Below are 18,444 nucleotides of genomic sequence, written 5' to 3' on the forward strand. Positions count from 1 at the left end.
CACCCCCACAACCCAAAGATGTGCAGGTTAGGTGGATTGGCCATGCTAAATTGCCCCTTAAATGAATTGGGTACTCTAAATTTTAAAAAAAGAATTCAGCTGCATTCCTAGGATGAGGAGGTTATCATATGAGGAAAGGTTGAACAGGTTGGGCTTGTATCCATTGGCGTTCAGAAGAATGGGAGGTGATCTTATTGAAACATAAGATCCTAAGGGCATCTTGACCGAGAAGATGCAGAAAGGAGATTTCCCTTCGTAAGAGTACTGAACTAGAAGACACAGTTTAAAAATAAGGGTCTCCCTTTTAAGAAAGAGATGAAGAGAATTTTTTTTCTCCTGAGGGTTGAGTCTGTGAAACTCTGTTCCCGGGAGAGTGTTAGAGACTGGATAATTGAATACAGTAGTCCCCCGTTATAACGCGGGTGTTGGGGTCCAAGACAGCCACCCGCGTTACATCCGAGCCGCGGATATCCACGGTTTGGGTTTTTAAATTTAAACATTTCAGGGTTATTGGTAGACAGCCTCCCATAAGCCCCCCCCCCCCCCCCCCCCCCCCCCCTCCTCCCGCCGTATATCGCGAACCACAGGGCAGATTTCCCTGATTCCTTTACTCCATAGATGGGCATTCTATCGATCGGTGAGCTGGCTGTCAGCACAGGAAATGCACAGACAGAGAACACTGCGCCCGGAGGCATACAGACTGTTTGAAGCGGAGCAGAGACCACAGGGCAAGTGACTGCAGATCCACACGGTTATTGAGACAGGTTTAAAAAGGCACCCGCAGTTAACTGGCAATTGTGCAGTTAGAGCAACTGTTTCCCCACTGTGTCACCAACAAAGACCCACAATTGGTGAAGGATAACTTTGCAAACTTTTACATTTAGCAACTTTCTGGGCTGGCTTGGTTGCTAAAAATAATCCGCTCCCCAACTGGAAAAAAAGTTGGGGTCTATAAGCCCCCCCGCTGTATATCGCGGAGCAACGGGGGACTACTGTATTGTTGAGGCAGAGGTAGGTAGATACTTGACTAATAGCAGGGTAGCACAATGGGTAGCACTTGCTTCACAGCTCCAGGGTCCCAGGTTCAATTCCCGGTTTAGGTCACTGTCTGTGCAGAGTCTGCATGTTCTCCCTGTGTTTGCGTGGGTTTCCTCTGGGTGCTCCGGTTTCCTTCCACAAGTCCCGAAAGACGTGCTGTTAGGTGAATTTGATATTCTGAGTTATCCCACAGTGTACCCGAACAGGCGCCGGAATGTGGCGACTCGGGGTTTTTCACAGTAACTTCATTGCAGTGTTAATGTAAGCCTACTTGTGACAATAAAGATTATTTTTATAACAAGGGAATCCAAGAGTATTGTGGGTAGGCAGGAGAGTTGCATTGAAGCCACAATCAGATCAACCATGATCTTATTAAATGGCAGAGCAGGCTCAGAGGCTTCAATGACTTATTCCTAATATGTATGTTTGTATTTTCACCACCTGAGAAAATAGAATCTCTATACCTAGCCTCTCTCCAATACTTTGAAAGCAGCTCGATTAGTTCACCCCTAATTCTACTATTCACAAGTGTATGCAAGCCAGGTTAATGCAACTCATCCTTTGGGCCCTGTATAATTCAGCATTAAATCTGCATTGTACCCCAGTATCTGCTTCCGAAGTCTGGTGCCCACAACTGAGTGCAATATCTGAGATGGAATCTGACCATGGAATTTGTTGTGCAACTTCCTCACCATTTGTATTCCTACACCCTTATGATAAAGGCCAACGTTCATTTAACTTTTTGCCCCTATTTTCTCTCTCTTGAGAATAGATACTCTGACCTTTCTTGGATCCAAAGTGGATGACCTCTTACTTCACCCCATTGAACTCTACTGACCACAGTTTTATTTCTGCTCATGCAATCTTTGTGTCCCTCTCTAACTTCATACTCCTTTTCTACACTTCTTCTTGTGTCTCACAGCTTGAATATAAAACTATTAATTCATCCAATTTATTAATTGGTAGTGTGGAAAACTGGGGCCCCATGTAGCCCACAGGTATATTCATACCTTTTTAGATATCCCTCGTGAGTGTTTTTCTTTATTTCCTTTACAGACCTTCATATTCCCTTTGTGACCCATTACTTTTTACAGCACTCCCAGTCTCCTTTTTCATATGTGCCAGCCTCTTTCAGTTTTGTACTGTGCCTTATATGTTGAATGAACTCCATGTGACGAATGATTGATATATTGACTGATGCTATTGTACAAAGTACCTTAAGAGTTGCACAATATAATGGTATTCTTCATTGTGTTGCCAGTCCGACTGCATGATAGTACAAAAGGAAGTTTTATTTTTTAAGCACGGACTATGTTTTGTGTATTGGTATATTTTAACACTTCGTTCTTAGTAATCCTGTTTTTTATATCCAGGCATTTAATTTGCAACCATAACCTTGATTGTTTGTTCCCCAATAGAGACAATTTTCTGAAGTTTCTGCAGATGCAAGGTCTGATCGAGATATAGAACTGGAGCTTTCTGCTTTGGATACTGATGCTGATCAAGATGAGGGATTAGAGGTATGGTAATGTATATTCTATATTTTTTTAAATAATCATCCATTTGAATTTTTCATGAGGATGTTTTGACTTTGAAGTTGGGTAAGTAGAAAGCACCAACTAGAATTTAATGGACATTCAGCTTCTCTTCTAAAACAGCCTGATTCTTTTACAAAATATTTTTATCGGCTTGGGAAGTAAGGTATTGTTTTCTTCATCTGGGGAACTGGCCCTCCGCAGAAGAAGATAAGTGCAACGGCATGAAAAGCAGGTCAGGTGATAGGAGCCAGAATGCCATTACCAAGGAAAGTGCCCCAAGGAGCAGGAAACTGGGAAGGGGACATGTAGATTTCCAAGAACAAAGTCCCAAGCAGGGACAAAGACATAAGGATCAGAGATAGATCTGTTGAATCAAGGTGAATGACAGGAGCAGTGAGGAAGATTACACGGTAAAAAAAGAGCTGCACGGGAGCAGACTTGAAGCAAAGTGGGCTTAAGAGAAGTCCTGAAGATCCATTGGTGACTCCTTACTGCAGGGCTTTGAGAGGTGGCGTTCTGCATGGCTTGGCCAAAAATAAGAAAGTATGCTTGGAATGTTTGAAGAGAATTCCAATTCCAAGGCAAGTTCTTCAGATGTGGAGATTGGAAACCCTTGCGAGAAAGACAAAGTTTCAATGAGACTGGTTGCCTGTGGAGTTGATGTGCTTTGCCACTTGCAGAGATAATAGGTTGAATTCTCCGCCGGCGGGATGCTCCGTTTTGCCGGCAGCCTGGGAGTTTCCCGACAGCGTGGGGCTGCCCCACAATGGGAAACCCTATTGACCAGCTGGCGAAACAGAGAATCCCGATGGCTTGCTGAACCAGAAATCTGGCGTGGCAGGACGGAGAAACCCACCCTTTTCAGCTTCTGGAGATTGGGTAATTGCTGGTGCAGGCAAGGAATGCAGAGAGACATTTTAAAAAGCTCGAGAGAGGCAATTTTTGGAGCCAAACTTGGAGAGAGTTGAATTCTAATCTGCCTGATGAGTCCACAATTATCTCACAGTAAAATAGATTGAGAGATGTATTTTTATTTTCTTGTTGTTTAACGGAAAACTGAATAGTGTTTTAGCAGTAATTAATATTGCATCCATAATAAAGTTTTTTTTCAAAATACTAAATACATGGGTGGCACAGTAATTAGCACTGCTGTGTCACAGCTCCAGGGACCTGGGTTCAATTCTGACCTCAGGTGACCGCCTGTGTAAAGTTTGCACATCCTCCCCATGTATACCTGGGATTCCTCCGGGTGCTCCTATTTCCTCCCATAGTCCAAAGATGCGCAGGTTCGGTGAATTGCCCATGCTAAATTGCCCCTTAAGTGTCCAAAGGTTGGGTGGGGTTGCAGTGTTGGGGCGGGGGACTGGGCCTTGGTAGGGTGCTCTTAGAGTAGAGGCCGGTGCAGACTCGATGGGCCGAATCGCCGCCTTCGGCACAGTAGGGGTTCTGTGATTTTAGAAAAGCCCTATTTCTTCATGCAATCACTCCAAGAGCGAATCATTCTTTTCGCAGTCTTTTTTAAAAATATTTTTATTGGTATTGTGCACTCATTACCAAACTCTGTAGAACAATACAGAAACAACCATAATAATCAACATAGTAACAGTATCATTACGGGCTGTCCCCACGTCCATAATGGTGGTCCCTGTTCTATCTTTTCCTTACTTTATTTATAAAGGTGTGTATTTCATAGTTTTTTTTTAAATGTTCTTATTGGGACTCTTAACATTTTAGTGATACGGGTTACACACATCTTTACATATGTATTTGCAACTCTTGCCAAGGCTTTTTACATCGTTCATACTTTAAAAATACCCTTACATTCGCTTTGCTGGGGAGAGAGATCCTGTTACCCCACTCGAGTTCTGGGGCGATGGTAATAATTGATGAGATAGATACGATAATACAGAGCTTCCCAGTAGAACATAGAACAGTACAGCACAGAACAGGCCCTTCGGCCCTCGATGTTGTGCCGAGCAATGATCACCCTACTCAAACCCACGTATCCACCCTATACCCGTAACCCAACAATCCCCCCCCCCCCTTACTTTTTAGGACACTACGGGCAATTTTAGCATGGCCAATCCACCTAACCCGCACATCTTTGGACTGTGGGAGGAAACCGGAGCACCCGGAGGAAACCCACACACACACGGGGAGGACGTGCAGACTCCGCACAGACAGTGACCCAGCCGGGAATCGAACCTGGGACCCTGGAGCTGTGAAGCATTTATGCTAACCACCATGCTACCGTGCTGCCCTAGTAGAGCCAGCTTCCACATTGCTGGGGGAGGTGCTGACTCAAAGGGGACTGGAGAAGGTATTAGTGTTTTACCGGGCTATTTTGCAAGAGGTGAAGCCGCCGCTGGAAGGGATCAAGGCAAAGTGGGAGGAAGAGTTGGGAGAGTGTATGGAGGAGGGGTTCTGGTGTGAGGTGCGCGGAGGGTGAACGCTCCACCTCGTGTGCGAGGTTGGATCTGATGCAGCTAAAGGTGGTATATAGGTTGTATCAGGAGTTCAAGAGATTGGGTCTCCATTTAAAAATGGCATCCCGATCTCGCTGCACTGAGGAGTTCTGGCAAGCAGAGTTCCTCAGCGCAGAAAGCGGGGCTGAGTGTGGCCTCGGATGCGCATTCCCCACTGAGCCCTGTATCTAATCAGAGTCACGTTAGATAGTGGGGTGTATCGCGGCGCTGCGAGTGCAGGGAAACATGCGGATATATTTGCTCACAATGGGACTCTGTTCTCATTTGATTAGATTGGGCCCATGTTCTGCAAGGTTGCAGAGCTCATTGAAGGAGATTGGAGTGAAATATTCCTATTTTTCACAGCAAAATTAACTGGAATATGTGGTAACATATTGGATCATGTTATTTTTGAAGCATGTTGAATTGTATTGGGTATAGGACCAGGCTTAAACAATATTTGTTTGTTCGTACAGGATGTCCTGGATCGACATTTGGGTATCGTCTCCCAAGGTGATCTGCCCAGTGACATATTGTCCAAAAATGGACATCATCATAAGCACGAAGATCATGAGCGAGAGGAGCAGGGCCGCAGGATTGCTGAGCAAATTGCTATCACGTAAGAATCATAAAGTTGTATAGTTAAAGGATGATTTTGATATTTGAATTTGTAAATCTTGTTATGGAAGTGAAATTGAAGGGAAAATCTGCATACAATTTAGCCAGAACAACGGGGTTGCACAGTTCGATTAATTTTATTATCTCATGCTAGACTAAACTGAAGTGATGTATGTAGTCAGAATAGTGTGTTTCTTTTGGAATGTTTCAGGATTCCTAGATTGTTGTGTTTACAGAAGAGAGGACAAAATCATTTGTCTGATTCGTATTCCATTTCATTTTACAGAATTAATAACTGATGTAACGGGCAGAAAACAATTGTGAAATCGTAACCCACAAAATAGCTGCTTTTACCGTCAATATAGAGAAGGATAATGAAGAGTTTAAGCTAAGGATGTTAGATAGGAAACAAAACATTTGGTGAGGTAGGAACATCTGGCCTATGCTACCTCGGTGGAAATGTTAACAAACCAGTCAACATATCAGCAATGTAAATTCTTAACGTGACAAAGAGTATGTCAAAAAGGAGGCATATCCATGTTCAATGAGCCAATCTATTTAAAACAAACTTAAAATGGAGGCATTTAGTAAAATTAAGACTAGCTATACTAAAAATTGTGAATAGAAAATTATACTACAGAGGTACTAAAGGAAATTAGAAAAACTAAAAAGAAGAAAAATATTTGGTCGGGAAATAGTACTGTTGTTTAAGCACATGAAAAGTAAAAAATAACCGGCACCAAACTGTTTTGGGATGAAAGAGTGGGTCCAATAATTAAATATGGCAAAAATATTAACTATTTGGGGTCCATTTTTATAAATGATGGTGGATGTAAGAATGTCAGTAAATTCGTTGAAGATATCGAACAGCTTTTAGGATAATACTGAAACAAGGAATGATTCTGAAAAGATTAGGACTATTAAACATGTGAGCATTAGTTTTACCACAGCTGAGCCAACGCTGATACCAAACACTGAATTGAACTAATAATTTATCTGTCTGTCTGCAGAAAATCACTTTCAAGAGTTCAGTATTTACTACTTCGACCTTTTTAATTTAAACTGACGTTTTGCTAGTGTCACACGGGAAGGTTTAAACTAGTATGACAGGGTGGGTGGGTACCGGAGAAATAGGTCAGAAGGTGAAAAAATTGAGGGAGAACGAGGGAATAGGGCCAGTATGGCTCTGAGAAAGAGCAGACAGGGAGGTGTTGCTGAAAACAGTGGGACTGGTGGCCTGAAGTGCATATGTTTTAATGCAAGAAGTATAACGTGCAAGGCATATGAACTTAGAGCTTGGATTAGTACTTGGAACTATGATGTTGCTGCCATTACAGAGACCTGATTGAGGGAAGGACAGGATTGGCAGCTAAACGTTCCAGGATTTAGATGTTTCAGGCAGGATCGAGGTGGATGTAAAAAGGGTGGAGGAGTTGCGCTACTGGTTAGGGAGAATATCACAGCTGTACTGCGGGAGGACACCTTGGAGGGCAGCGAGGCTATATGGGTAGAGATCAGGAAGAAGAAGGGTGCAGTCGCAATGTTGGGGGGTTTACTACAGGCCACCCAACAGCCAGCGGGAGATAGAGGAGCAGATAAGTAGACAGATTTTGGAAGGAAGTAAAACCAATAGGGTTGTTGTGATGGGAGACTTCAACTTCCCCGATATTGACTGGGACTCACTTAGCGCTAGGGGCTTGGACGGGGCAGAGGTTTGTAAGGAGCATCCAGGAGGGTTTCTTAAAACAATATGTAGATAGTCCAACTAGGGAAGGGACTATACTGGACCTGGTATTGGGGAATGAGCCCAGCCAGGTGGTAGAAGTTTCAGCAGGGGAGCATTTCAGGAATAGTGACCACAATTCAGTAAGTTTAAAGTGCTGGTGGACAAGGATAAGAGTGGTCCCAGGGTGAATGTGCTAAATTCGGGGAAGGCTAATTATAACAATATTAGGCAGGAACCGAAGCACCTAGATTGGGGGCGGATGTTTGAGGGTAAATCAACATCTGACATGTCAGTTGAAAGGAATTCAGGACCGGCATGTTCCTGTGCGGAAGAAGGATAAATACGGCAAATTTCGGGAACCTTGGATAACGAGAGATATTGTAGGCCTCATCAAAAAGAAAAAAAGAGGCATTTGTCAGGGCTAGAAGGCTGGGAACAGACTAACCGTGTGTGAAATATAAGGAAAGTAGGAAGGAACTTAAGCAAGGAGTCAGGAGGGCTAAAAGGAGTCACGAAAAGTCATTGGCAAATAGGGTTAAGGAAAATCCCAAGACTTTTTATGTACATAAAAAGCAAGAGGGTAGCCAGGGAAAGGTTGGGCCCTCTGAAGGACAGGCGAGGGAATCTATGTGTGGAGCCAGAGGAAATGGGAGAGGTACTAAATGAACACTTGCATCAATATTCACCAAAGAAAAGGAATTGGTGGATGTTGAGTCTGGAGAAGGGTGTATCGATAGCATGGGTCATATTGAGATCCAAAAAGACGAGGTGTTGGGCGTCTTGAAAAATATTAAGGTAGATAAGTCCCCAGGGTCTGATGGGATCTACCCCAGAATACTGAAGGAGGCTAGAGAGGAAATTGCTGAGGCTTTGACAGAAATCTTTGTATCCTCACTGTCTTCAGGTGATGTCCTGGAGGAATGGAGAATAGCCAATGTTGTTTAAGAAGGGTAGCAAGGATAATCCAGGGAACTACAGGCCGGTGAGCCTTGCGTCAGTGGTAGGGAAATTACTGGAGCGAATTCTTCGAGACAGGATTTACTCCCATTTGGAAGCAAATGGATGTATTAGTGAGAGGCAGCATGGTTTTGTGAACGGGAGGTCTTGTCTCACTAACTTGATAGAGTTTTTCGAGGAGGTCACAAAGATGATTGATGCAGGTAGGGCAGTGGATGTTGTCTATATGAACTTCAGTAAGGCCTTTGACAAGGTCCCTCATGGCAGACTGGTACAAAAGGTGAAGTCACATGGAATCAGAGGTGAGCTGGCAAGATAGATACAGAACTGACTAGGTCATAGAAGGCACAGACTAGCAATGGAAGGGTGCTTTTCTCATTGGAGGGCTGTGACTAGTGGTATTCCGCAGGGATTAGTGTGCTTGGACCTTTGCTGTTCGTAGTATATATAAATGATTTGGAGGAAAATGTAACTGGTCTGATTAGTAAGTTTGCAGACAACACAAAAGGTGGTGGAATTGCGGATAGCGATGAGAACTGTCAGAGGGTACAGCAGGATTTAGATCGTTTGGAGACTTGGGCGGAGAGATGGCAGATGGAGTTTAATCCGGACAGATGTGAGGTAATGCATTTTGGAAGGTCTAATGCAGGTAGGGAATATACAGTGAATGGTAAAACCCTCGCGTATTGACAGTCGGAGAGATTTAGGTGTACGGGTCCACAGGTCACTGAAAAGGGCAACACAGGTGGAGAAGGTAGTCAAGAAGGCATACGGCAGCGGGTGGAGGCGGCTTCGTGCAGGGGCTCCAGTTTGGAAGCCCTGGTCACGGCTCCTCTACCGCTGCCGCCGGCCAAGTACACCACCAGCCCGGTAGTGGTGGCGACCCTGCGGATATGGGGCCAGTGGAGGAGGCATGTGGGGAAGATGGGGGCGTCTGTCTGGGCGCCAATCTGCGACAACCATCGGTTTGCCCCCGGCAGTATGGATGGGGGGTTCAGAGTATGGCGGTGAGCAGGGGCGGGAAGGGTGGGTGATATGTTCCTGGAAGGGAGCTTCATGAGTTTGAGGAGCTTGGAGGAGAAATTTGGGTTGGTAAGGGGAAATGATTTTAGATACTTACAGTTGCGGGACTTTGTTCGTAGACAGGTCCCATCTTTCCCGCGCCTCCCGCCAATGGGGATCCTCGACAGAATAGTCTCTAGGAGGGAAGAAGGGGAGGGCAGAGTCTCGGGTATATATAAGGTGCTCATGAGGGAGGAAGGGTCCCAGACAGAGTAACTGAAACTTAAATGGGAGGAGGAGATAGGCGGGGAAATGGAGGATGGGCTGTGGGCAGAGGCCCTGAGTAGGGTAAACTCGACCGCGACATGTGCTAGGCTCGGGCTGATCCAATTTAAGGTCGTTCACCGGGCCCATATGACGGTGGCTCGGATGAGCAAATTTTTCGGGATAGAGGACAAATGCGCTAGGTGCGTGGGAGGACCAGCGAACCATGTTCACATATTTTGGGCATGCCCTGAGCTGAGGGGGTACTGGGAGGGATTTGCGGGGGTCATGTCCCAGGTGCTAAAAACAAGGGTGGTGATGAGTCCAGGGGTGGCAATTTTTGGGGTTTCGGAAGACCCGGGCGTCCAGGGGGAGAAAGAGGCCGATGTGCTGGCCTTTGCTTCCCTGATAGCCCGGCGACGAATATTATTGGCGTGGAGGGACTCAAAGCCCCTGAAGACTGAGTGGTGGCTTGCGGACATGTCGAGTTTCCTGGGGATGGAAAAAATTAAGTTTGCCTTGAGGGGATCTGTGCAGGGGTTCACCCGGAGGGGGCAACCATTTATTGACTTCTTTGCGGGAGAGTGAGCATCAGCAGGAGGGGGGGGGGGGATTTGGCGGGTAGTACCCGGTGGGAGGGGAGCGGGCTTGTGCAATATGTTACGATGGAAGTATTGAAAGTACGTGGATGTTTGCACATTTTTGCCTTTTTTGCTTCCTTTCTGATGATGTCTGTAACTGTTTATAAAGCCAAAAACTACCTCAATAAAATTGTTTATTTAAAAAAAATAAAATTTAAAAATAAAAGAAGGCATACGGCATGCTTGCCTTTATTGGCCGGGGCATTGAGTATAAAAATTGGCAAGTCATGTTGCAGCTGGGGATGGAAAAAATTAAGTTTGCCTTGAGGGGATCTGTGCAGGGGTTCACCCGGAGGGGGCAACCATTTATTGACTTCTTTGCGGGAGAGTGAGCGTCAGCAGGGGGGGGGGGGGGGGGGGAGACTCACTATACACTTGGCGTATAGTGTTCAATTCTGGTCCCCACACTACCAGAAGGATGTGGAGGCTTTAGAGGGGGTGCAGCAGAGATTTACCAGGATGTTGCCAGGTATGGAGGGCATTAGCTATGAGGAGAGGTTGAATAAACTCGGTTTGTTCTCACTGGAACAACGGAGGTTGAGGGACGACCTGATAGAGGTCTACAAAATTATGAGGGGCATCGGCAGAGTGAATAGTCAGAGGCTTTATCCCAGGGTAGAGGGGTCAATTAGTAGGGGGCATACGTTTAAGGTGCAAGGGGCAAGGTTTAGAGGAGATGTACAAGGCAAGTTTTCTTTACACAAGAAGGTAGTGGGTGCCTGGAACTCACTGCTGGAGGAGGTGGTGGAAACAGGGACGATAGTGACATTTAAGGGGCATCTTGACAAATACATGAATAGGATGGGAATAGAGGGATACGGACCCGTAAGTGCAGAAGATTTTAGTTTAGACGGGCAGCATGGTCGGCACAGGCTTGGAGGGCCGAAGGGCCTGTTCCTGTGCTGTACTTTTCTTTGCTCTTTGTTATCTGTACAGTTTGTGTGTTAAAGGGTACCAATGCATTTAAATCATACTTGTGAAAGGTCTATATTAACTGTGTTTTGTGGATCCAATACGTACAGGAGTTTGCTTATCAAAAAGGGTTTAATTTAACATGCCAATAAATGGCTGGCCCTGGCAGGCTATGTTGATTTGAGGAGAGACTCATCCAGTAATGAGCCTTGTAACTGTAAAAGACTCAACAGCAGAATCAATACAGGATGTATCAGTACACAATTCCACTTTAACATAGTTCTGTTCTTGGATGGAAAGTCTGATGCTTGGGACAGCTGTATTCATGTTTTTTCCTATTTAAACTTATTCTGCTGATCACAGTTTAATTATGGCAGGGCAAATGATTTAATAGAAAGGATTTATAGAAAACTATTTCGGCAGTATTTTTGCTATAATGACGACATATCTCTTACTCTTGCAGAACACATGAATGATGTACTTATGAGGCCATTAAAAGAGTTTGACTGAAGCATTATGGCATCAAGTAGTCAGGTAGTCGTTTCCACTGGGTGGCCCTTAAGTGTACTCCCAGTCTCCGTTATGGCATTTGTGGAAAATAATGTATAGCGACATACTTCTACCGAGGAAGATGACTTGCATGTTGAGCTGCTTAAATCCACTTCCTAGTACCCAGTTTTACAGATCAGCATAGTTATATGGATATATAGGTCACTTGTTTATCAATTGGCGGCCCTGCTCTTGAGCGACACCAAATCAGGGAATTGGAAAAAATATACTGGGTCAAGTAACTTAATAAAGTACGTTGAAAACCAGTTTCATTGTCTTAACTAGCTATTTCATGTATTCTCTTTTCTGTCAGAGAGGAACAGAAGATGATACCTGTAACTTCTGGCTTTAACCAGCCTACCATCGCCTCGATTGGTTTTGTCACCTGCCCGGCAGTGACTGCTTCCTTCAGCATCAATAATTTGGCCCTGAAAACATCTGCAGTCAAGTTATCAGAAGATCAGAACGACATGAAACCTGCAACAAATGGCGAGGCTCTAGTCAATGGGAGCTGAAGTGTTTCGTGCTTATACCAACATCCAAAAGCAATTAATTTTGCTTTCTATATTATATAATATAATATATGTAACACATCAATTTGTATATATGTGTGTGTATATTATATTATGTATTTTTTTAAAGAACAATATGGGGGCATCAAATTCCTGTGGACTTTTTTGATACTACGAAAGCCCTCCTGCATTAACCATTTTGACAAATAAAATTGATTTTAGTCGGATAACTAATTCAAATTCCAACGAATCTTGGAATTTGGACATCATTCTACTTAATGCTTTAAAGCAGCCTTTTATGAGTCTGTTGTGAGCCAGTGCAGTAACTTAGCCATTCTTATTCACAATGGCTAATGTAGAACGTAAACAACTCAGTTGTTGACCAGCAGAGCCTTGCAGCAACACACCTGGTGAAAGCTAACTATGACTTTACCTCCTCTTCTGTTTTATATATTTTTGTGTACAATTCACACAAAATTGTAAGAAAATAATGGCTTGGAAAACTATTTTCGAGCTGTTATGGTAAAATTTACTTTCATGGCATTGTTGCACTTTTATAGGAAACTTGTTTCGTTAAATGGTGGAAGGAGCATACTTTTAACTTTTTAAAAACAAAATGCATAATTAGAGTTTCAAAATACAGTTTCCAACAGCTTCCATAAACTGTGATAACATTGAACAATTGAGAAATATCCCTGGTTAAGTATTTTTAAATATACAAAGCCAACGTTAAACAGGGTGGAGTCGCTGAAATATTGCCACATGGCCACTTATCTGCCAAGGTGTGCCTCTGAACAGCGATGAAAGTATCCTGCAAGATTAACCAATGGTCAATGGGGCTGGTTTAGCACAGTGGGCTAAACAGCTGGCTTGTAATGCAGAACAAGGCCAGAAGCGCGAGTTCAATTCCCGTATCAACCTCCCCAAACAAGCGCCGGAATGTGGCGACTAGGGGCTTTTCACAGTAACTTCATTGAAGCCTACTTGTGACAATAAGCTATTATTATTATTATGTGACAAATAAACTGAAAATAATTCTGGAAATGATCAGCAAGTCAGGCAGCACCTTTTTAGAGAAAGAAACGGGGTTAATCCAAAAAGTTACGACTTGAAATGTTCACTGATATTCTTTCCACAAATGCTGCCTGACCTATTTAGTATTTCCAGCATTTTCAATTTCCAATTTCCAGCATTCACAGTAATTTGCCTTTGGTTAATGTGGCAATATGCTTTCACTTCTTTTGTTCTAATAATCACAGGTTAAGCAGCAACTACATAAATTCAATTCATCTGTGTTTCATTTAGAAACATTTCAGTCAATTTTGGTGCTGCTGCAATAGAAATATAACTTGCTACATCCTGGATTTGGAGGATGTATAGCATCAGGGAACTCGGCACCATTACCTACATTGCTGTTTGTGAACAGATAGTAATGAGCATAAGTGACCATATACAGAATAATAAGAAAGGGACTTACTGCCTTCTACCCCAAAAAAACACACCAAAGACAAAAATTGCGAGTAGTTCCATTTTAAACACTTCAAAAAAAAAAGCCTTGTCTCGCCCTTGACTTTTCTTATGCTTGTGTAAAGATATTCATTAGAGTTTAACAATAATGCTAAATTATGCTAACGTACTATTCTAATTGATTTACATAAGTGCTGCACATTTTTGATGTCTATCTTAGTTGTGTTTGAAGTACTTGGGTATTCCGAGATGTTTCTCAACATTTTTGAAGGAAAAGGCCTCTATATATACAGCAAATGTAATGGCAGCAAAGAGAAAGTACAGAGTGAAAACTGTATTTTGGAACTCCTGCATTGTGTGGTGTTTGCACTGAATGATAAGCCAGTTCCACTGGTCTCTTTTTTTTACCTTCTCTAGTCTAAGAATTTCTAATGGCTTCTCTGTATTTGCTTCATAATGGATGAACATTATATGTTGCAGTCAAGGCCCAGTGGTTCTGCAATAAATTTATGAGCAATCCAAAGTCACATTTCACAGTTCAGTTTAAGATAACCATCTTCAATTTGACCAAACTTAAAGTAAATGCCAAGAATATCAGTAGTTTTATTTGAATAAAATACTATTGCTAATAATCATGGTAATGCATTTTAGTTAACACAAGGCATAATTGAAGTTTGCCATTGCACATATGTTCATCGGGTTCTGGGAGACTGGTAGATTTATTAAATAATAGCTGGGCATTGACAGTAAAAGTATTTTAAAATTGTTTACAAAAATCTGCAGTTGTGATACTAAGAAATTATTGATATTATGTTTGTTTTGACTGTGTGTAACTTTTTACAATTTTGAGAAATTGAGAGGAAAGCTTTTTGGCTTCTTTTCACTCTCCAAATGAGCTCATTGTAAATTAAATTTCTAACCCCTTGGAGAATTAAATAAATGGCTTTGTTTACAAAGGTAAGGCTGGCAGTCAAAGGAGCAGTAACAGCATCTGTTTGTTTAAAAAAAAACTGATTAAATTGTCTTTAGCCTTTTATTAGTTTATACAATTCTGTTGATTCCCTAGCCAACAATGTTACAATATGTGTGTTTTGGATCAAACCATTGAAGATTAAATAGAATGTGTATCAGTAATTCCCTTTTTTTTTAAAACAAGCTGCTGTTGCATGAACATAATTTCTGTTATGTGGATACACCATTTGCTATTAGCCTAGATTTAACAGTACCCTGCAGTTTCTATCTTTACTGTTCTATTGTTTTGAATTTGCATTTTGCGTTTTTATTTTTTGATGACTTCTGTGAAGTTGATTGTTCTGAAAATCGTACTGGGATATTTTAAACCAAGCACGACTTTCACCAGGTAGCTACAAGGGAGGTGTTCTGCTGGTAAACAACTTCTGCAAGATCATGTTATTGGTCGTCTGAGTTGTTAAAGTGATACACAATACCACAACAAAGTGTCAGAATTTTTAAAACAGTTTTGTGCACTTCCCTGAGGGTTGAACATTTTTTCCTGGAGGATATTTGCACAGAGTGATGAGACAGTTTGCTGCTTGATGTTTATAATTGCATTAGGCAGCATCATGAAATCTCTTCCTATTTATAATAGGATTTATATCGGTTTTTGTAATGGAGTGATATTGTACATTTAAATTTTTGTGGGCCTCCTACTCAGTATCATATACCGAAGCTTATAGTTACTGGGATCTATGCACCTATTGTAGTCTGAAGTTATCAGTCTTTGTGTGTTTACATGGTCTTTAGTCCATATCTTTGAACTTGTACACATTATTTTTTTTTTTAAATCTGGATACTGGCATAAGCAATCGAAAGCTAAACTGACTGAAGACCATTTTACAAACTCTTCTATTGCAGTAATTAATTTTCAACCAAAGCTGCTCTTAACAATATAGATTCAGAGTAAACCAAAACATGCACCAAAGCTTTAGGCAGGTGGTGTTAGTCATTAAAATAAGTAGCATAGGAATAATATTTAATGTAAATTTTATGTAAAAGTACATAATGTTTTCAAGTGAAATGTGCTGTAGTTTCCATCTAAAATTTACAGTTTTAGTTCAGCTGTCCAGTTGCATTAATAATAAACATAAAGTCTCTGTAATTCAAATATTTAGTAATCATCAGAGTTTCTCACAGTACTGATAATTGCTTATAAATATGTTAATTATAAATGGCACTGGCTCTATTGCCATAACAGATGAATGCCGAATTGAGCTCCTGAATCTTAATGTTTAACTCTAGTGTCCGGTGCTTTCTTGTTGGCAATGCAAAAAGCAAATATGAGTCAAGCTCATAATCACTGACATACTTTAAAGTACAGGAACAGGAGTTGTCGAAATTTGTTTTCTTATCCTTACATGGGACCTATAGGTTTACATCCTATAGTGCAAAAATGACCAAGCTTTGGATCAAAGACATCGAACTGGACTATAGAACATTTCAAGATAAATTGTACATTGGGTCTTGCTGCAGTACTTAGTCTCTGCCACTGTGGGGTCTCAGTGAATTGTATATAGTTGCATTCTCCCTCTAGTGGTAGGAAATGGTTCTGTTGAATCAATTTACAGCCCCATCAACTATCTAATTGTTTTTCAAAAGTAACCCACACCACCAGCCCCCCAACCCCTAAAAAAGAAAATGCCTATTATACACTTTTAGAGATCTATTTATTGATGCTTGAATCCAGGAAAGTAAACGTTTAACTTTTAAATATATTGATCTTAAGGACTTTTTGTATGCTACTTGAATATGACCAAGATATTTTGGGAGCCCAGGAGTTTCTGAATAACCCTCCGAAAATAGATTGCTGCCCTCGGGGAAATGACTGCCCTCTGTGCTACAAAACTACAAATAACATCTTCAGTGCTTTCTGAGGGTGAATATATATTACATAAATTAATCTTGTGTATGTACCGTTTTATTTTAAAATTGCATTTGTTTAAAAAAATGTACTGTTTTATTTTAAAATTGATTTTGTTTAAAAAAGAACTTGGTTCTGCTCTGCTGGAGGGGGATTGGGGAAACTGGTTGCTTTTTTTTTACAACTGATGCACGTTAACTATGGTAACGTATCATAATTCTTTGAGAATCAATCAATTTTTTAAATGCTATTTCAATGGAATCCACCCCTGTGCAGTTAACTTGCTGCATGACTCCAAGTTGCATCACTTCAGAATTTAGTCACCTGCACATATCCCATAAACCCATCCAATGAAGGCCTCGGTTAATCAAAGGCATGGAAGTGCATGCAGTTCCTTAGCTGGGCAAAAAAAAAGTACATTATACTGTAGTTGTGATACAACACACGTGGTTCTTATTTGTACTACACATGCCCACTGTGCAGCCACTTGAAGCATTGTGGTTAGCTTGCAGCATTTGCTGTCTGCATTTATGCCGTTTTGCGTATTCTTTTCCCTGAAAGTTATGACAAAATGTTTTCTTGCTGCAAAACTAAAATCTTTAGAAAAACTGCTTAGCTGGAAAAATTGGGAAAAGAGGCCTATTTTGCCAATTGTACAACAGATTTTGGAGCTCACATGTGAATATTTTACGTCTGTATTAGACATTTTATTTGCAAATCTATTGTTCGATTGAAATGTAAATGAAATTAAAGATGGTACACATCCGTCATGTATAAAGGAGGCACCATCAATAAGATGGATTTAATGGTCATTTTTATTACACCTACTTGGCTTATATTTAAATTGTATAATTTTTTTTAAGTGCTCTGTTAATTAAATAGGGAATAAATTCTATTCCAATTGTTAATTTCAATTTGACTTCCAAATTGTTGATAATCTGTTACCTTTTGTTTTAGGAGTAGGATGAAATATGAATGCTAGACCATTTCGGTCTGGAATGGATTAGTTTTGTGATACTGAATAACAAAGGTTGAATAATCTGTGTACAAAAACTTGTTCTGTTGCACTGAAGAGTTAATAGCTTGGGCTGTACACTAGAATAGAGTATCATGAATTTAGGTGTTTGAAAGATGATTGGGACAGTTTGCAGTACTTGAAATGTATTTGCATGCATAACAATAAAGTTATTTGTCAATTAAAGTTTATCCTCTGGTGATCCTTCCTATAGGGATGCAAGCATTTTGTGAAAAGGACTTTGGCAATTTAGCTTGGTTGGGGGGGAACTATATATGTAAATGTGTTTCGATTAATTTGGAACGTTGCTCAAGACTTTAGACAATGGTCAATGCAACTCCAGAGTCCAATTCATTAAAATAAACCTTTCCTAAACATAAATATACCTAGTTGTTCATTTAAATGTTATGGGGTCCTTTTGAAACAACAAGTAGCAGCAGCCATTATACATCTATTAACTGGTGACTTAATATCCTGAATAACCATATATAATAGCTGTGTAGAATTGCAAAGCAATAACAATTCAATGATGCAGAAGCCATAACAATTCAAGTTGTTTATACGTGTTTGTTGAAGCAGCTTACTGCTTTTATTTCTAAATTGTACATTTTTATTTGTAAATGGTCATTGAAAATGATCACGGCGCCACATATAATTCTGCACTGCTTATGTGTTACGTTACTGGGAAGTATTGACATTATGGATATCTTGGAGACTGTCATCAGGCTATTTTTTTAAAACTCCTGCCCTATTTTTCAAAATGGTCATTGCATGTACAATATAAAGAAACATTCAGCTAGCATCTTGATTGGCAGAGAAACATCAGAGAGAGAGAGAGAGAGAGAGCAGTTTCTTGGCTACT

At 41.3% G+C, this 18,444-nt stretch overlaps 1 protein-coding gene across 8 annotated transcripts in view; it reads left to right on the forward strand.

The window, feature by feature from the left end:
- Positions 1-17,773, forward strand: part of rc3h2 (ring finger and CCCH-type domains 2) — a 142,534-nt gene extending 124,761 nt beyond the window's left edge. For 6 of the 8 annotated variants that reach the window (XM_038782222.1, XM_038782228.1, XM_038782225.1 and 3 more), the window contains 3 exons: positions 2,457-2,558; positions 5,518-5,660; positions 12,024-17,773. In XM_038782222.1, the coding sequence (XP_038638150.1) occupies positions 2,457-2,558; positions 5,518-5,660; positions 12,024-12,225 (447 nt within the window). In that variant the 3' untranslated portion in view covers positions 12,226-17,773. The other 2 variants (XR_005458519.1, XM_038782230.1) reach the window with 2 other exon arrangements.
- The last annotated feature ends 671 nt before the right edge of the window (positions 17,774-18,444 follow it).

Source organism: Scyliorhinus canicula, chromosome 21 (genome assembly GCF_902713615.1).
Source record: "Scyliorhinus canicula chromosome 21, sScyCan1.1, whole genome shotgun sequence".
NCBI classification, from domain to species: domain Eukaryota; kingdom Metazoa; phylum Chordata; class Chondrichthyes; order Carcharhiniformes; family Scyliorhinidae; genus Scyliorhinus; species Scyliorhinus canicula.